The sequence below is a fragment of the Pyrgilauda ruficollis genome, unplaced genomic scaffold (assembly GCF_017590135.1).
Source record: "Pyrgilauda ruficollis isolate IOZ18807 unplaced genomic scaffold, ASM1759013v1 scaffold95, whole genome shotgun sequence".
Taxonomy (NCBI): Eukaryota; Metazoa; Chordata; class Aves; order Passeriformes; family Passeridae; genus Pyrgilauda; species Pyrgilauda ruficollis.
The window spans coordinates 318,225-338,591 of NW_024531599.1; the positions used below are offsets into that span (position 1 = coordinate 318,225).

Here is a 20,367-nt window from a genome sequence, read left to right on the forward strand (position 1 = left end):
CACCAAACGCCTCTGTCCTGCTTATTGTGGGGTTGGCTTGGGTGGGGAGATGTGGAGGGGTGCCAAGGGCTGCTGTTGGAGTCATGCAGGACCCCACCCAACCAAGGGTAGAGGAGATGGGTTTTGAGCTTGGAAAGGAAGGACCAGCTTTATGAAACACACTGGGAGGTTACTGAACCAGAAGGAGCCCAACAAGGAGAAAGAGAATGCGGAAAGATCTCCTCCTGGAGCAGGGGAATGATTCTGCCTGGGGAAAAATAAATGCTACATAAATGTTGCAGCACCTTAATGCTTCTTTATTGAAGCACAGTTTTTTTTATCCACACCAATGAGGCAATGATCCAGCCAGGAGCTGTCACCTCCCCACGGTGGGTACAGGACATGTTGATGTTTTACCCAGAGGAGAGGGCTCATCCCTGTGAGCTACTGGCTCATGTGCAGGGTGAGTTATCACTTGAGCTCTGGGCCAGCTCGGGGCAGACACTGGGTGTTACCAGAGCCCAGAGGGCTGGGGACACGAGGGTAGGAGCTCTCCCAGCTGCGTGGCAGCTCTGTCATGGGGCCAGAGCCACATCCTGCCTGTGTCCTGGCTGGCCCTGGAATTGTCAGTGTAGATGCAAATCCAGCCTGGCATCCATACATCGGAGCCCATCCCACCCTTGGTGCCACAGAGAGCAAAGCTGGGCAGTGCCTGTGATTATTCAAGCCCCTCTCTGCACCATCTCTCCTGCAGCCCCTCTGCTTTGTCCCCATCTGTCCCCAGACACCTACATCCCAAGATGAAGTCCAGGGAGTGTTACTGGTCCCATGAGGAGCAGTAATGGTGCAGCACCAGCCACACCAGGGTTGTTTCCACCATCAGAGGGCATTGTCGGATTAATTTTATCCCATTGCTGGTCAGGATGGATTTTTGAGGCGGTTGGAACTGGTGGTAATGCCACAGAGCAGAGGTTGCAGTCCCAGCTGACAACTGCAGAGCTTGCTTTCCCTAGCATGCTCATACCCAGCCCTAGACACTGCTGGGGGTGTCCTGTCCCCCTCGGTGTCCATGGTACCGGGGCACGTGGCCTTGGCCAGTGGGATTCTTCAGGGACAGGGTCAGGAAGCAGGCTGTGAGCTGATCAGCAGGGCTCTCATGCTGCATGCTGTGCCCTTTCCAGGCCCTTATTTCAGTCGTACAGAGCACAGACTGTGTTTGTAACCCCACAGGGGACGGAGGTGGGTGACAACATCCAATTTTAGTGAGGGCTCCCACTGAGGGGCAGGTCTGGAGAGCACAGAGTGGAAAAATCCACTTTATGCTATTTTTAATGAAGAAACCATCCACATGCCCTTTAATTTATGAGCAACCCAGTTGCCAGGTTCCTGGTTACCTTAGCAAGGATCAGGCCAAAGGGTCAGTTCCAGAAAAGCAGCAGGAATAAGATGCAAGTGGAAGGCAGAGCTGGGCAAACAGCAGAACTAATCTGAAGGCAAGGTGCTGTGGAGGCAGGGGACAACAGCCTCGGCCTGGGGTCCTCTCTCATCCTCACTAACCTGGGGATGCAGCATCCTCAGGTACCACTGATACTGGTGCTCCATGAGACCTGAGGCTCTTCCCTCTGCTCTTTCCAGGAGATGCTGGCTCTGGCCAGAGCTGGCACAGGACATGGCAGAGTGGGAGCACGGGAGTCACTGCACTGGGCAGAGGAGCCATTGGGCTGATATGGGGTGAGCCAAAGCCTCATGTGAGAGGTTCAGCGCTGGCCCCAGGCACCTGGTGATGCCTGGGAGGGGGGTGTGGGCTGAAGTCTGTGGGGAATTGCTGTTCCCAAGGGCTCAGCACCAGCACAGCACCATCTACACCATGGGAAGGTGGGAGGGTGTTCAGGACCCCTCTACTGTGATGAGGACTGAGGGAAGGATTTTCTCCTGTCCTTGCCATTGTTTTTCTGCTCTGCTCCCATTGTTCCCAGTGCTGTCTAAGCTAGGAGCCTGGAAATACATCAAGGCACCTGCAAAATATGGGTGGCTGAGCCTTTCATCTCCTCTCTTCCTTGCTGCCCTCCTCATCCCTCCGAGCTAAATAGAACTGGCTGCAGCAGTGGGAGAAGGGACTCCTGGCTGCCTGTGCTGCACACTCCCAACATTGCTAAAAATCACCCATAAATCTCAGCCATCCAAGGTCCTTCTCCTCTCTGCACCCCCAGTCTCTGTGAGAACTTGCTGCAGTCACTTTGCTCATTGCTGACGTCCCCTCTGAGGAGCACGACCCTGCTGGGGCAGGGCAGGACCACAGGAGCCTGGAGAACAAGGGAGACTGATAAGAAAAGAATCCAAATCAACTCAAATTTTTCCACCACTGCTTCAGCCCTGGAGGAGGGACTGGCACTTCCAGCACCCAGATGGACCAGAGCTGGATGAGGGATAGTCCATCTCCAGCCAACCCCTCCTCAAATCTATCCACAGCTGAACTTTAGTGGTGGCAAAGTGCCCTTTGGCAGCATCAGCACTCACGTGGTGGCCTGTAGCTGTCCCCCACTTGCTCCCAGAGGGGTCCATGTTCCTCTCTGCCTCCTGGGCTGTGGAGGTGGCTGCATTAACCCACAATGTTTGGGTCAAAAGAATTTGGCTGCACAGAGAGGGTGGGAGGGAACAACATGGGAGGTGTGAGATGAGCAGCCTGAGAGAGATTTGCTACTGCTTTTCACAGAAAACAGTCAGGAGGAAGGAGGGAAAATGACTCAAAACCAGAGTAAAGGGAGAGAGAAGACAAGTGGAGAGGACACACTCCCTTGGGTACAGCTCGCAGGGGTAGTGGATGCTGCTGGGACCCATGGGGAGCCATCAGGGGAGCAAAAGCCGTTTCTGCAGAGTTCTCTGGGATTATACTTAAGGTTTCACCAATACCCACCTCTGCCTACCTCTCTGGTAGTACTGAGAGCTGGAGACTGACCCTTTGCTCTGCAGGGTAGTGGGTTTACTACCCTATGGGTGCTGGCAACGCCATGCGAAGACTTTTCCTATCTCTTCCCATGTCTCAGCCCAGTTCACCTCTCCCTGGTTGCAGAGGGGAAATAAAGGGGTTTCAAACTTAGTTTCTTCAGAAATCCCAGTGCCCTGGATTCTCCTGGTTCTTGGCATCTTCACTCCCACAGGGCACCCCTTTGTCCCAGTGCAGAGGTACCCCCATGGCTCCACGGACAAGGGGCCAGAGCGTGAGGTGCTCCCAGCACCACCAACACCATGGAGCTGAGGGTCTCCATCAATGGCAGGGCACCTCCTGTGTGGTTTGGATCACTGGACTTTATTTGCATGAAGATAAACTGCGCATTTGTCTGTACAATTTCTCCTTAAATACTTGGCAATGCTTAAAAAATGAAAAACAAAAACAATCAGGGAGAAAAAATCCTAAACCAGAAAGGAACAGTGCAGGCTATAATATACAAACAGTACAATGCTTGTGAATAAATAACCCCCTGGGGTGACTGTGGGGACTGCAGGGGACTGCTGAACTCAGAACCCATCGGGTCCTTGCTGCCCCTTCCTGAGACAGCAGGAACAGTGTCTGGGTGGGGACTGGGTGGGCACACATGCCCCTCTGTCCCCTCTCCCAGTTCCTAGTTGCCTGTCTCAGCTGTGGTGGTGCTGGTGGCATTTTTGTTGGTTTTGCAGCAGAAGTACTGGTTCCAGATCTGCAGGAAGGCTGTCCGGAACTTCTTGATGCGGAAGGCATAGACGATGGGGTTCATGGCCGAGTTGCCGTGGGTGAGGAAGATGGCGATGTAGGTGAGGATGTGCGGGGTCTGGCAGGACGGGCAGAACAGGGTGATGCAGTTGAGGACATGCAGAGGCAGCCAGCTGAGTGCAAACAGGAAAAGAACCAGCGCCAAGGACTTGGCGATCTTCAGCTCCTTGCCATAGTACTTCTGGGGGTCATTGGAGCTGGAGGACACCTTCTTGTTGAGCTGTTTGCGGATGAGGTTGAAGACCTCCAGGTAGATGAGCAGCATCAGCAGCAGGGGAGGCAGGACCCAGACAAAGAAGTTGAAGTACACCATGTACTCCATGCTGATGACTGTCTCAAACTGGCACGTGATGACAAACTCCGTGTGGCTGCTGTTCAGCTCCTGAGTCCTTCGCATCTTGTTGAGGTTGTTCCACCCAAACATGGGGGTAAGTCCCACCACAAAAGAGACTATCCAACAGCAGGCGATGGCCACAGCTGCCCGCCGTGGTGTCACCATGCTCTTATACCTGTGGGAGAGACAACAGCCACAGGAAGGAGTTAGACATGGGTGGGATGCTCTGCTTGTGGGTTGTGTAGCTCCAGGTGGAGTGGCAGTGGTGGGGTGGCAGTGCCCGTGCTGAGATAGGAGGATGTTCCTCCTTCCCTCCCCTGGAAGTGGGTAACAGCCTGTTCTGAAAATTGTGTTCACAACTGGTTTTCCTGTCTGTGTCCTGGGATGGCACAGACCCCAGATACAATCCATGAGCTCCAGGGGATGATGCCAAGCCACGGAATGCACTAGCACCTGGAATGTGCCTGAGTGTCCAACCCTCATGACTTGGAGGGAGTTCATATGCTCTGGAGCCCAGCTCCATTAAAGCACCTGCACCCAGAGCAGCAGGTCGCCCTCTCCTCCTGCCATGCACCAACCCCACCAGCTCACTGTCCCAGACAACTGCCCTGTGCCTGGGGAGGAAATCACCAGCAAAAGCATCCCCTGGGATGTGCTGGGATGGAGGAAGGATCTGCGGGTGCTAATGGACCCCTGGGGAAGCTTTGGGCACAGCCTGTTCCTCTCCTAATGTGCTTGGGTTGACGAAACCCTCTTTCTTGATGGGCTGATGCCAGGGGCGGGAGGAGGAGGAGGAGGAGAGCTGTGCTATGGCTAGGCTCTGCTCCCTCTCTGATGCCCCTGGGGAGCCACCAGGGCTGGGCTCATCTCTCCAGAGCTCTGCAAGCGGGAAGTGCAGTCTGCTGGATTGATTTTTCCCTTGGCTCTCCAGAAAGCTTTTCTTTGGAGGCTGAGAAGATTCTCAGCCCAAGAGTTATTGCTTTCCACCAAAGGGGATTGAATAAAGAATGTTTTCCTGACTGTTTGCTGGGTCTCTCAGTGCTGCTGGTGTTAACCCAACCGTGGGGACCATGTGGAGGTGGCTGGCAAACCTGGTTTCCCAGTCCTGCTGCTCAGAGCTTCCTATTGCAGGGCTGCAGCCTTTACCTGTGAAGGAAATTGATCGTTTTGGGCCTTTTTTATACAGCCAAGGACCCAACCCACTCTCCCTTCTCAAGACCCCTCTCATGGGCAAGGCATCAAGGTGGGTGCTTGGAGTGTCACAGGCTGGAGGAGAGGGCATCAGTCCCTATGAGTCCAGAGGGTCTCCAGAGCCATTGGTCCCTGACAGCTTTCCTAAATGAACCTCCTGTGCTCTGGGAAAAGCTTCCCAACATCCTGGTGGCAGCCAGGTCCCGTGGGAAAGAGGTGACAGTGTGGGCAGCTGTTTCCGCTGAGAGCCAAGGCTGGCTTTGGAGGGTGATTTATTCCTTGTGGGGAGGACAGAGGGCAGGAGACCCTGAGAAAGGCTCAGGGCAGGGAGAATTGGGTCCCAGGGAGGGCAAGGGGTGGTGGGAAAGAACCAACACTGGGGGTCAAGTGAAGGGAATGGCAAGGAGGGTCCAAGGGAGCGGGGGGTGGCAGAGGGATGCCAGAGGCTCCCATGGGGCTGTGTGCTGACCCCTGCACCCCATGTCTGGTTGCAGGTCCTTGGTGGGGGGCTGATGTGCCCTCCAGCTCTGACACCCCACTGCCACCTCCCCAGGCTTGAACAGCTCAGGGAGTGACACCAGAAATAGCAGCACCATCCCCCTGCCCCAGCTCCTTCCCTCTTTGCAACCCCTGCAAGCTGTGCCCCATTGCTCACTCCTGGGGGTTTCTGCAGCCTTTTGCTGGACATGCTCCCACTCTGGGCACTCCCCGACCTGCAGAGCTGTGTGGGAGCCAATGCAAAGCTGCTGAAGAGCAGCGGTGTCACCACGGTCCCCAAACATGATCCCAGGGTTTGCAGCCACCACCCAGGCGCAGGGTCCACCTTTCTTCACTGCACACCCATCTCTCTCCATGGTCCATATCCATCTTTACCCTTGCTGCAGTGACTGGTCTGACACTGTTTGGGACAGGACCTGGCTCTCCCTGCTCCTACCTTCACTTTAGTTTGAGGCTGTACCTGCAGAAGCAGCCAGGGCAAACCATGACATCCTCCTCCAGCCTGTGTGTGACATGGTCACAGAAAAGTGGGTGAACCAAAAAACCCATAGAAAACAGACACATTTTCTTCTTCAAGCAACAAGCCAAGGGCAGAGGCAGCTGCAGGAAATGTGCTCCCAGGGACCTGTTTCCACTGTCTCCATCAGCCCCACATGAAGAATGGCAAAAGCTGTAAAATTGCTCCAAGTTCCCCCTCCCTCCAGCTCACCAGGCCCATCCATCCACTGGAGCTCTCATGGACCTGTCATGGGCCTCAGCTGGTCCAAAGGCCACAAGCCAAACTTCAATTCCTTTTACACTTTATTTTCCTTGGAGGTGTCCAAGGAATGCCTGGATATGGCCTTCAGTGCTCTGGGCTGGATAACAAGGTGGGGATAGGTTACAGGTTGGAACTGATGACCTCAGAGGCCTTTTCCAACCTAATTGATTCTGTGAGTCTGTAAAGGGTGGAAATGCAAGATCCTACCTAATTCTCAATCCCCTGCCACATGGTGGGAGGACATTTAGCAGAGGGACAGGGATAATGTTCCCAGCATTATTCTTGGTTATGCCATAAAGAAAATATTTTCTCATTGGTCTCATTTTGCATTAATATGATAGGGCTGGAATTTGGGATGGTATGGGAGGCAGAAGCACTAGAAAATGCTGATAATGGCTCATAGTTAATAAATAATCTTATGATTCTCATCAGCACCAGAGCAATTACCAGCATCATTGCAATTTTATTACTGCTGTTATTTTTATTAACAGCTGTGACTAAAACATCCATGGTAATCATCACCGCCATCCTTACCCACTTTGGGTTTGTTTCCTCTGCCCATGGGGGTTTGAGCCTGACTATAATTGGTAGATGTTCCCCTTGCTCTCCTGGAGTCGTGGTTTTTCCACCGTCCCTTCCCCACAGGGATGGTCATTGACCCAAGCCCTCCTGGATACAAAGTCTAGGAGAAAGACCCAATAACCATCCAGAGTCATAATAAGATGGGATGGGCAGGAACTGTGGTGTGGATCAAAATTGCTTTTGAGGGTTTGTAAGATAACTCCAAGAGGCAAAATGGCAATTATTGGCAGAGCTGTTTGCTCCCCAGAGGCAGGGAATAGGTGATGGGTGGAGGTGGAGGCTGACAAATTGTCCCCAGGGGCTGCACAGAGCTGAAAGGGAGAAAGGGAGCAGCTCTCCAGGGCAAGATGCTGTCTCCAGGAGAGGCTGAGGATGGAGCAGACACTGAGGCCCTTCTTCTCATGAAGATCATAGGATCTTAGAATACTTTGGTAGGGAAGGGATTTAAATCCCATCTCCTTCCACCCCTGCCATGGGCAGGGACACCTTCCACTAGCCCGGATTGCTCCAAGCCCTGTCCAGCCTGGCCTTGGACACTTCCAGCCATGGAGCAGCCACAGCTGCTCTGGGCAACTTGTGTCAGGGTCTCACCACCCTCAGAGGGAACAATTCCTTTCCAATATCCCATCTAACCCTGCCTTCCAGCAGTGGGAAGCCATTCCCCCTTGTCCTGTCCCTCCAGAACTTTGTAATGGCCCCCTGGCCATCATTCTGAAGACACCATCCACCCTCCTTTCCCTTTGGTCCTCATTCCCAGACTAAATGCAACTTCTGCCACATCTTGACGTGTCCAGACCTCTGCAACCCTCTCTGCTGCAGCCCAGGGAGCCCAGCTCAGCCCAGGCCCTGCTCTGGGGGTGCCCAGCCGTGGGTGGGCAAAGGCCCTGTGACCATTTCAGATATTAGGGCATGTCTGAAAGACATGGAGAACAGAGCATTCACCTGGAGAACAGAGCATTCACCTGGAGAACAGAGCATTCATTGCTTTCATTAATTTCACCTTTGCCTTGGGGTCTGTCCCCAAGAAAGAGATGAGGGCTCATTTCCAATATCCCAACCCAGAGGTCAATCCAAACACAACACTCACCAAACATCTCTTGTTTTGTTTGAAAAAGCTTCAAAGGCTCTAGGCCTGGTTTGAATAAAATGTGAAGGTTTTTAGCAGTTCTGTGATTAGTTTTTCTGTCCACAAAACACTTGCTGTTGTCCAGCCAGTGCCAAGATGTGGCTTTGCTGGTCTTTGCTCTGGAGAGTTTATTGCAGTGCAATTCCTGGGAAATTAATTCACTAATGAAGACAGACCATCACTAATGAAAAGAATCTGGAGCCTACGTGGCAGGGAGAAAGGAGGCCAAGCTGACATGAAGCTCATCTGCACGATGAACACAGCAAGAAAAAGCAGCCAGACCATGTCCTGATCTAATTGAAAGTCTCTAGACAAAAGTGCTTTGATCTCAGAGGATTTGGATTCCTGCTCCTTTCTCCTGGCTATATCTTCCCTTCAGATCTTTCAGTGTCTCGGAGGCTGCTGGGTGGGAAAACTCAGATTGTTGGTGTTCAAAGCTGCTCCGAAATGAGAGCCTGAGAAATGCAAAGTGGTGTCTGGGTTCTGCAAGGGTGAGGTCAGCCACAGCTCAGGGCTGGGACAAGGGGGTCCCTGGGTACTCACACAAAGTGGGAAGTGCTGCAGCAGGAACTCTGATCGTAGAGCCTTTGTCAGTATGGTCCTGGAAGTGAAAGGTTGGTCCTTCTTCACAGAATCACAGAATGGTAGCAAATGTGGGTTTGTGGCCACAAGTGGGTGTGTCACCATGAGAGTGGTGGCCTTGGGAGGGATAGAGATCAACCAATATCAGTCAAAGCTGGTATTTGGATGGACATTACAGCTTGTTCCTACAAATGCTTGGAATGGAGAGATGGTCCTATCAGCACCCCCTTAGGATACATGGGGGACTGTCCTGATCCCCAAATCCCAGACTGATTGCTTGTCAAAACCCAGCTGGCAAGTAAAGGCATTAAAAAATGGTCTGGTCTTTCAGGCAAGCAAGAAGAGCACATCCAGCAAGGACATTGGTGTTTGTTGGTGCTGGAGCCCCTGTCCTGCACCAAAGTAGCCCAGCAGTCTCCATTAGCACAGCATTTCCAGCCTGACACCTTTATCCCACCACAGAGCCTCTTCCCAGGCCTCCAAAGGGATCTGGAGGACCCTGTGTGTGTCCCTTCCTAGCATCTCTGGCTGGTTGGTTGTGGGAATTCACAAAATTAGAGAGTTTTGGGAAACCTGCAAAAGGCAGGCATCAGAGACAGCAGAACTGCAATTAGAGCTAAGCAGTAGCCATAAAATAAGATAGCAGAAAAATTATGTAAAAAGTAGAAAAGTAAGGACAAATAGAACAATGGTCTGTGTATTAACGCTTGTCTAGAATAACTCCCTAAGCTACAGAAAAGTCTATCTAGTGAGATGTTAGGAAGTTCTAAGCTTAATAATGCAGCTCTGTGCATTGTGTTTGAAGGCTTACAAACAGGTATGTATTGGAAATAAGCAAGCATTGTTTTAACCAAAGGTACATGTACTTATAGTGGTTGGATAGAACTACTGTCTACATGCTTTTGCTTTGTGTGATTGGTCAAAAAACTTATAAAGTAAGTTGTAACATTAAGTTCTTGGTCTGCTGCCTGGGATGTGAGCTGATGGCATCTTCCCACTGTCATAACCATGTAATGAGAGTGATGCTGGAAAATAAAACAGCTCAAGACATGTTCCTAGCAGTCCTGTCCCGTTTGTGATTTGTACACAGCCCCCGTCCGGCGATAAATGGTGCTCCTCAGTGAGGAAGATTGTTAGACTTGAAAAATAAAAAAGAAGATCGTGGACAATTCAGTTGCCGGAGGCCCAGGCTGTTAACAGGAGAAATGGATCATCCCCTTCGTTGTCTGTAGCCAATGTCTTTGTAAGTAATAAGTAGCAACTTTAGGGGCTCCTGGGCAGCGATATGGGAAATCATTTATCTAAAACAGAATGGGACGTTTTTCACCTGCTTGAGACAATTTTACAAGATAAAGGATGTTCAGACATCTCAAAACATGAACTGAAAAACCTATTAATCTGGGTAAAAGCAAATACTCAAAATATAGACTGCTTTTACCTTTGATTTTTAGGACCAGATAAGCTGGAAAATTTATAAACTAGTCTCTCTCAAAAAAGAAGAGACTTTGGTCAAACTAATGCCTGTCTCCAGAACTTTAATGGAGAGTTTTAAACAGAATGATTGTAATAGAGACTTTCTTGAACACCAAAACAGAACACCTGGTTCTGAGACTTTAATTTCCAGTGGTGCTGGGTCTTCGTCCTCTTCTGCGAAGATCTTGGGATTTTTTCGGGGCTCCTTCCCTTCTCCTGGCATATCTGAGGTTTCTCCAGGCAGTGTGGACAGCACCCAGATCCCCAGGAAGGGGCAATCAGATCAGCTTCCAGCTTCGGTCGCGTCCTCTGTTTCTTCTGGGATTCCCTGCATCGCTGATGCCACAACCGGGCATCCCCCCATTCCTCCCTGGAATCATCCACCCCCGGATTTCCCAGGAAAGCATTGAGGATTTTCGTTGTGTTCTGAGAATTTGGAGGGTCAAGTGTTGTGTTCTGAAGAAGTTGGGAGTCAAGTGGGTCCGGGAGATGAGAGTCTGGGGAGGCTTTGCAAAACGGGAGCTGCTGTTTCTGTGCCCTGATCCTTTTCCAAACAAGTTGCGGTCGCATTTTGTTCTGAAGTTGTGCCTGCGGCGGGGACTGCCGCGGGGGGCTCTGGATCCGCTCTGCCTGGCCGAGGGGCCGTGAAAGTCACCCCTGCCACAGTTTCCCCTTCCCGGGAAGTCACCCCCTTGGATCGGGCTCAGGCGCGCAGATTGCTTTGCAGTTCTGAGAATTCTTTTCATATAGATTCCTCCCCCAGGCCTCTTCCAGGGTTTTCGCTGCTTTTGGTTCCCCAGCCTCCGGTTACAGCTGGTGGGGGGCTTTGGATTTGTCTTTGCCTGCGGGCAGCGGGCAGGGGGCGGACACAGGCAGCAGCCAGGGGTCGAGCAGGGCCAGGATGGCTCTGCCCAGAAAGATGCATGGGGTGGAGGCGGGAGAGCTCAGGAAAGCTTCTGTAGAGATACAGACAGACCACTTAGAGGCCTTGAAGCCTGTCTCATTCGCTGCTGGGGGGAAAACAGCATGTCAAGATCACAGCTTAGAGCTGAGAGTTTTCCAGCTGTATCCCTGTGGGCAAGGATATGGTGTGAAACCTGTAACAGCTCATTGGGAAGTGTCACAAATACAAATTCGGGATCTGCAGCACGAAAGCAGCCCAATTTGTATGATTCTAATAAAAACCAATTTAGTGAATTGAGATTTATCAGGCTCTGGCTTTCTTCCTGTAACCAATACGACACATTCCTCGGCTGCTGCCTCCAGCAGTGGAGGAGTTGTTAGGGATGTGGAGCCACTTCCCAGGGCTCCAAAGGGACCTGGAGGAGCTGGTGTGTGTACCTTCCCAGCATCTCTGGCTGGTTGCTCTGCAAGAGATTTGAGCTGTGGGAGAAACCTGAGAAGTGCCAGCAGATCCCTGGGACAAGAGGGAGTGGGAAACACGGTGGGAGGGGACAGGCCAGGTGGTCGGGACCCAGAATCCTGGCCTCAGACTCCGCCTTGGGGACCTGATTTAAAAGGAGCTGAGGAGGAAAATCTCTTCCTGGTACCTCACCCATGTCTGTCTGCTCAGGGTGAGGGACAGCTGGATGAGGACAACGATTGCTTTCCTACAGGTGTCACTTTTGGAGAGTTCCCAGGGCAGGAGAGGCACCAACGGCAACAGGCACCTTTTGCCCACCACTCACAGGAATGGGGCTGCATCCCAATCCTCCACCTGGAACCTCTCTGGCAACCACTGAGCCCAGGTCAGGGCTGCCCTGCTCCCATTACCTCCAGCTGCCCCAGTCTGGAGCTGGCACTGGCACAGCCCAGGGGGCCATGGGCGTCTGGTGCTCCCTGGGCCACGTGCTGCAAGGAGAGGAGGGCGTAGGAGGTCCAAAGGCGAGAAGGAGTCCAGGAATGGATGTTCCCCATGACTGCTGTGTCCTCCCACCCACACCTCTGTCCCTGTGTGCTCTGAGCTGTGATTCCAGAGGTCGTGGCTGTCACTGGAGCACTCTTGGCTGTTACTCAGCCCTGCAGGGCACCCAGGCCCAGCTAGGACCACCCCACTGAGAGACAGGGAAGGACTTTCTCACTGTATGATGTCTTTCCTCCTTGGCCCGCTCTGGGAGCAGCTGGCACCTTCCTAAACTGGCAGCTCAGCCCACACGTGGTGAACTGGAGCTGCAGCCACTCCTGCCTCCCCAGAGAGGACCTGGGCATGAGAAGTGTCTCCTTTGAGAATCTCTGCTCCCAAAACACTTTGGGTGTCCTCCACTGCAGCACAAGGAGATGGTTCCACACCAGGAGGCTTCTTGATGCAAACCTCCCCCAAAGCCACCAGGAGAAACCCCAAAAGCATGGGAAAGGGTGGATGTGTGCATCCCACTGCTGACCATCCTGCTCTGTCCATGTTCAGGGTTTGATTTTACCATCCCAGAAAGGTGTAGGAATCATTCTGCAACAAGTGCCTGCAAAGCACAAACAACTCCGGCTGGGCGAAGCGTCTGGCAAGACCTCTGGATGTTTGCAATCACCTCTAATATCCAGTAATTCTCTAATGGATGTGGGCAAGGAGAACAAATTCATGCTGCCAAAATTGACTGGTCCCCACACACCAAACGTGGAGTCCCCAGGGCTTTGGTGAGGGCTTCATTCAGTGGTGGGAGAAGCTGGAGCTGGTCACAGTTCCAGCAAATGGCAAGAGAACAACACAAAAAGGGGATTTTGTGCTTTGAGCTTTGTCAGAGAAGGTTGTGGAGAGACCTGGAACATTTGTAGATGTCCTGGGCTCCAAACAGGGACTGGGGAAATGCTGCTGCCTTGGTGTGGGTTCAGCCTTGATGTGGGCCCAGCCTGCCCTGACACATTTCTCAGGACCTTGGAGGCATCCTGGAATCCTTGAGGACTGCAGAAGGATGTGGGCACATCCAAAAGCAGTCCCAGGGACACAAACATCCCCACAAGAAGCTGAGGAAATAAGGTAGAAAAGAGCTTTATGTGCTGAAATGGTTGGAAGTGGGAATGATGCCTCCATGGGGCAGCCTGGCCATGCCAGGTTATCTTCAGCCCAGACTGGCAGTACCAAAAGGAAGGTCCATCGGGGATGTCCATCCAGATGATGGTCAGGAGTGTGGGAAAAGGGGACCTCTCCAGCTCCAGCAGTGCCCGTATCGACACAGAGCCACATCCCCCCAACTCTGCCACTCCCCTGATGCCACCAGTCTCAGTAGGACCAAACCTCCAAGCACAGCACACCCCAGAGATCAGCCCACCCTGAGCTTGGCACCTCCTGTGTGGGCATCACCCAGAGCCTCAGGAGGTTTCCCTGCTCCCCCATATCCCCACACACCCCCACAGTGCCCAGTTGGTTCTGAGCTAAACCTGCCATATTTCAGGTTCCAGTGACAGGATTACATCTTTTCCTGCAGAGCCAAGGACACTTATCCTATCACACCCCTGGTCCCTGGGAGCTGGGGGCAGCCACAACATCCCACCAGGCTGGCTGAGCTCCCCACACCCCCTCCTGGGACAGCTCCCGGCCTCGCTGGGATCCACACCTCCCTCTGGGTGTTTGTGCCGCTGCACTGCCCCGGCTCTGGCAATGAGTCACAGCCTTTGAGAGCAAACCACAGGCTTCCAATAACTGCAGAGCTTCTTTCAGATTCCTTGCCCAGCTGTCCTCAGCTCAGAGGTGCGGGGTGAGTAACCACAGCGGTCCCAGCCCAGACCAGCTCCGACAGCTCCCCGGGGGTATCCCAGCGGCTCCCACCGTGACCACGTGCTGCAGGGGAAGGGGGAGCACGGGATGGCTGAAAATCTCTGCGAGGGAGGATGGAAAGCTCAGAGAGCGCACACTGAAGCATCCTTCCTTCAGGTCCTGCCCTGGTGTGGAGGAGATGCGTCTGCTGTCCAAGGAAGGTGAAGGAGTGCGAGTCACCCACTCTGCTCAGAGAGGATTTTCCTACATCCTCCAGCAGCACCCCTCACCCCAACAGCAAATACCAATCCTTTCTGCTCAGAAAACGAATCTTGTTTCCAAACTCAGCTTGGTTTTCAGCCTGAGGCCGCACCCTGATGTGGACTCTGTCACTGCACAAGCAGATTCTCAGCAAGGACCACTCACCCCATGCTCAGCCCCTCATCCCAAATGTGTTTGTGGAGGTTAAGCAGGGACCTGGGATGCCCAGGCCATCCAATGCCTGAGGGAAATGGCAATTTAGTTTGTGTCTATGAATGAGCACTACCCTCCAACCCCAGACAGACCCTTCATGCCCAAAAACAGAGCCGTGAGACCCCTGGTGCCAGGGGCAGCACCAAGTCCTTCCAAGGGTGCTGAGTGGGTGACCCTTCTCTGGACATATCACCCTCCTGCTGCCGTGTGACAGTGTGAGGGTGCACCCCATGGCCCTGGTCAGTGGGGCACAAGTCCCACTGAGCCATAGTTTTGCACCCAGGCAGCTCTGGGGCTCCCTCCCAGCTCTACCATGTGTGGTCAGGGCCCTCCAGGACCCCTGAATTTTCCTGAACTTCTGGCTTCTTCATCCAGGACCCGGAGGTAGGTAGGAGGGAACTGATTTAACACTATTGGCAATGGCTGCAAAATCATGAAACGACCTGCAGAATCTCAGAGATGGTGATGTTCTCTGAAAAAATGTGATGTTCTTGTCTTTTGGCTGCTGCTTTCAGGCAACAACATTTAGAGCAAAGCAAAGTGTGAGAAATGGTGCTTTAAAAAAAAAAAAAAAAAAAAAAGAAGAAGCAGAAGCTGAGATTCTTTTATAGACCCAGGAATTTGGGAATGAGGACACACAGAGAAGGACAGCTTGGTCCCCAAGAGATGGGGGTAAGGTTGTGAAAGCTGCAGGACAGTGTGATGAGCACCATGGACTTGTCTTTGGTGCTGCTCCTGTGCAATATATTTCCTGGACATTTGTAGTGTCTGAACAGTTTTTTTGTCAAAAATAGGGATTTGTTGTGTGAGCCTTGGAGGGTGGCTCCCACACAACTGCATCACAGGGATGAGCCCCCTCTGCTATGGGAGCAACCCCACCTCCAGCAGAAGACAATTTCAGGTGGAGCCACTCAACCTCATGTGCATCTCTCTCTGGCGAGGCTGGACGGGGCTTGGAGCAACCTGGTCTAGGGAAGGTGACCCTGCCCATGGCAGGGGATGGAACAGCATGAGCTTTTTGGCCCCTTCCCACCTAAACCATTCCATGACTCTATGACAGTGCTGGAGGTGTTTCTCACCCAGAGCTGTGGTAGGATATCAACCTGCTTGGCCAGGAGTCTCAGGTCATCTTCCCTTCCATGCTGGGCCATCACCCTGTGGATCTGGCCATTTCCAGGGGTACCACACAACAGCCCTGCCCCTGCCATAGCAATTAGCCAGGAGCTGATTGTCCAGACCCAATACAGCAGAGTACCTGTGTGATTGGACAAGTGAGGGTGAGGTATTCCCTGAGCACAAAGGAGAAGGGATGAAAGGCGGTTTTTGCAAATCTTCAGTGCAAATCCAGGGCTTGGCTGGATAAAAGGAGTGGGTTTTTAATTATTGCTTGTGTTGCATTTGATTTTTCTATGCACTGAATATTTTGGCTCTTTATGCAAAAGAACCTCTTTGAAACGAGGCCTCTGAAAGTCAGCCCTCAACATTTAGAAGGGAGGGGGAAGAGGGGAGGACAAAGAAAGAAAGTAGCTCTAAACCCCACTTTAAATGCCAAATGCGACAAATGTGGCTCTGAGAAAAGGAAATGGGACAGCAGATATAAAGTACCTGATATGACTGGGCTCCCAAAGCCTCTGTGGCTCTGAGTCCATCCCACAAAACACTGAGCTGCAGAGGGAAAACAGCTGTGCTGGGAGGGAGGTGCCAGCCGAGGAAGTGCCCGGTGCTACCACCCTTCCCTGCCTGTCACCACCACACTGCTACGCAAAGGCCAGCTGGGTCTCCAGGGGACAGCCCCAGCCAGGGGGGCCTGGAAAGCATCAAAAGCCATTAAAAGGTAGGAGCACATCAGGGACCCCAAGGAGAAGGAAATGAGGGGGGTCTTGGGAGCTGCTGTTGTCGTTGTATTTGCATTCAACAGGACATTGAGATCTGCTCCCCAGACACATGGGAGGCAGGAAACTGGAGATAGAATCTTGATTAAGAAGCACCAAGAAAGCCTCAGAGCAGGGCTGAGGTGGGTCTTTATCTCTCCAATGCAGAAGGACTCATCATAAAAAACGAGATATCCTAAATTACAGTTGGAACAAGAGATTGGTATTGGCTGCCTTTTAATTTCTTGAGTTTTACACTTCTCTTGCTAACCTGACTCCTGATTTTGCAGTCAACAACTAAACTCCTCATTTCCTTAGGCTGCAACTTGTTATTGGATCAGGATCCTCATAGCACAATTTGTCACTGCAAAGGGAACATTTCCTTTCTTGCACTTAACCCAGTTCGAAGATTAGGACATTCAAGACTGAAAAATTGGCTGGAGGTTCCCAAAACGAGGGAGGTTGTTTTCTCCACCCAATGCCTAGAGGAGAATTAGCAGTGCTGATGAGATCTACTGTTTCTAAAGCTCAGAGGACACAGTAACCCAAAACAACCAGTCCAGCACCTTCTGTCCAATGCATATTTCCCCTGATTAAAAGATCAATTTCAAATGCAAAAGCAGCTGGATTCATTTAAGGTTTTTTTAATGAGTTGGTTATTTGTAGTTTCAACTGGTGGAAATCATTTTGGAGGTACCAATTTGGGCTATAGTTGGCTTCCAGCTTCTGTCCAAACACAACTCCCCACAAAGTTTAAGCAAAACCTGTGTAATTACCCCCTCCACACACCATGAAGATGGAAGAAGTAATGATCAGAGGGCATGTGTGTAAAGCCATTGAGTTGTTTATCTTGGAATGAGACTGAACAGTGAATCCATATCTCAGTCAGTCAAATGAAATACCAATTTGGAACTGAAGGCTCCAGTTAACACCACAATTAAATGTTCCCTCACCTCTGAGAATCTGTCACCAGGAAAAGAAATAAAAAGTGCAAATGCAAAGCAAACCTGAAGTTTATTTGCACTCTGTTTTCTCATTTAGATTAAAAGATTATTTATTTCCTTGGAAGAGAACTGAGGGGCCTTGTTCCCTGGGAGGAAGCAGCTCAGCATTTCCATCAGGATGGTGGAGAGATCTGAGACCCAAGATCAGGTATTGCAGTGAAATGCCTCAGCTGCGTCTAAATTACAGCCTGTGCATGTTCCTAATTACTCTGGTCTTAATTCCAGCAAGGAACAATGGGCAGACACAGCCAGAGGCTGCCAAGGCAGCCTGGCTGGCTCAGGCCATGGAGATGAGGGACACATGGACCAGGCAGGATGGAGGTAATGGATGTGCTCCAAGGGCTGGAGCTCCTCTGCTCTGGGCCAGGCTGGGAGAGCTGGGTGTGTTCACCTGGAGAAGAGAAGGCTCTGGGGAGATCTCAGAGCCCCTTCCAGTGCCTGAAGGGGCCCTAAGAGAACTGAAGAGGGACTTGGGACAAGGGGTGGAAGGACAGGATATGGCGGGGTGAAGGGTGAATGGCTTTTTACTGCCAGAGGGCAGGTTTAGATTGGATATTGGGAAAGAATTTTTCCCTTTGAGGGTGGGGAGGCCCTGACACAGGTTGCCCAGAGAAGCTGTGGCTGCCCCATGCCTCTAAGTGTCCAGGACAGAGGCTGGATGGGACTTGGAGCAGCCTGGGATAGTGGAAGGTGTCATGGCAGGGGGTGGGACTGGGTGAGCTTTGAGGTCCCTTCCCACCCAAATGTGTCTCGGGTTCTGGCACTCTATGAAATGCATTTCCCTCTCCCTGAGCCTCAGCAGAGCCAGGGCTGCCTGTGGGTGGGGAGCAGAGCTGGAATGTGGAAGATCCCCACAAGACTCCCTCATGTATGGATCACACAGAGGGTGGAATGATCTTTAAGGACCCTTCCAATCCAAACCATTCTAGGATTCCATGATCTCCTGGAGAAAAGGGGTGTCAGTGACTGTTCCATCCTCAACCCAAGAAAATTTGACCACAGCATCTCCTGGATTCTGGGATTCCAGGTTTTCTGCTATTGGAGCACTTTCAGCTCCTCAGAACAGAAAAACCTCATTGAGCCCATAAAGAACCTGTGTCCCAGCAGTGCTGAATGTGGGAATGAGCTCCCTGAAATTACACCCATCTGAGCTGCACCCATGCTGGCTCTGCTCAGGCTTTGCCAGGTCCATCTGGAGGCAGGCTGAGCCCTTGGCTCTCCCAGTCGGGAGCACTCAGTGGAGAATGGAGCCTTCACACCGAGAGATATGAGTGTTTCATTTGTGTATTCCACGGGTGAAGTCACTGAGTGTTGTTACCAGAGCAGAAAAAAAAAGAGGAATAATTTAATCTGTAGGACTGTGGTAATTCTGGCATGTCTGAGACAGCATTTCTCAGCATCGGCCCCTTGCTGTTGTCAGAAAGAGCATCACTCCCTCTGTGAACAGATGGGGAGACTGAGTCGCAGAGGGGAGCTGTGATCTGCCAAGATGGACCAATCTGAATGAGAAAACATCCCTGGTGCCAGGAGCTGACACTTCCCTTCTTTGAAGGAAGCCAAAGAAAATCATCCCCATCTCTGGTTGCAGGCAGAGAAATGGCCTGGAGAGGGTAGATAAACTGTTGTGGCAGCAATGTCCTGACCTGTGCCTTCCTTAGAGGAATGATGGAGAGGTGATACTGCCACCCCAGGCAGGGGGTGGGACAGGGGGATGTCACTTCTGTGTCCCCACAGTCCTGCTGGGCTGGCACCTGGGATCTGTGTGCAAGAGGACCAGGGCCGGTGCCAGGGACAGCACAGAGGGAGGCTGGCAAGGGACACGCAGGAAAGAGGCTGGGGAAGAAATCTCTTGTCCTCCTCCAGCTCTTTTTTGTGATCAGAGGCTTTGGTACCTGAAAAAAACCCAACCAAACCACCCAAGACAGAGACAGCTGCTGGTCATAGTTGCCTGCTCAGTTCTGGGGGGGCACAGCCCAAGCAAGGAAGGGATGAAGGAACAATGGGAAATGCAGTGAGAGGGAGGGTGAGGGTGCAGAGGGGAGGCATTGGGTCCCAAACTGCAGAGAAGGGCAAACCCAGATGCCCCAAATCTTTCCAGTATCTGATCCTGCTCTGCTCCTCCCTACATCACCAAATGCGGGCCTTCCTCCCCTATTTGTCCCCATTGCCCACCAGCCCTTAGCCCACAGGACTCTGTGAGGAGGAGGATTTCATCTTTCAGGGTTATTTCATCCTATCTCTCTGGTAGCAACACCAGTGATGTCTCCCCTTCCGCCTGCCCTGCCCATCCAGCCACCCTTGGGAATGGCACCTCCATGCAGGGCCAGGGGTGCTGTGGGAGTGCTCAGCTCATTGCTATTCTGCAAGCCAGCCCGCTGGCTCTGTGGGCTTTTTGTGGCTGCCTTAGAGAGCATCAATTGTTCTTTCTTGCCACTGGGCACCCCAGGCAGGAGCCAGCCCCAGCAGCTGGGTGGCTGCACTTCCAGAGCAGGAACTCCCTGCTAGGAGCCCAGGCAGCCTCTGGGACAGCACCTTTCCCATTCCATGGCCTTGACAGTTCAGGTCACCCTGGGTGAGAGGTGTCCCAAAAGGAGGGACACTCCTCCCAACCCACTGGCAGCCCCAGAGGTGGGCTCTGCTGAAAAATAATCTAATGCTGTTCCTATCAGCTCAGCTCAGCTGTGCTGGCTGTCATTTCCCCAGGCTGAGACAGTACTGTTGTCCCCAAGGGCATGAGCCTCTCAAGCTGTCCCTATCCCTCCCAGGAGTCTCTTGCTCCTGTGGTCTCCTCCATGCTCCATGTCCTCCTGTCTTGCAGAGACCACAACTCTCCCTGAGCTGTGTCTGGGCTTTCCTCACACCCCCTGTGGGCAAGATCCTTCAGGGCTTTTCCCTGTCCTTCCAGACAGAGATTTTCTTCCAGCCCATCAGTTCCTGTCCAGTCTGAAATGACTCCAGTGTGTGTCACAATGAAACTCACCTCCCAGGTTCTTTCACTGTGGTACCTCCCACACATTTTCCTTTTTCCATCCTTCTTTGTGTTGCTGTGACCTTTTTCTC

At 52.2% G+C, this 20,367-nt stretch overlaps 1 protein-coding gene across 3 annotated transcripts in view; it reads right to left on the reverse strand.

The window, feature by feature from the left end:
• Nucleotides 1-3,247: 3,247 nt before the first annotated feature.
• Nucleotides 3,248-20,367, reverse strand: part of LOC121365396 (adenosine receptor A1) — a 32,319-nt gene continuing 15,199 nt past the window's right edge. For all 3 annotated transcript variants that reach the window (XM_041489552.1, XM_041489553.1, XM_041489554.1), the window contains exon 3: nucleotides 3,248-4,236. In XM_041489552.1, coding sequence (XP_041345486.1) covers nucleotides 3,600-4,236 — 637 coding nt within the window. In that variant the 3' untranslated portion in view covers nucleotides 3,248-3,599. The remainder of the gene's footprint in view (nucleotides 4,237-20,367) is intronic.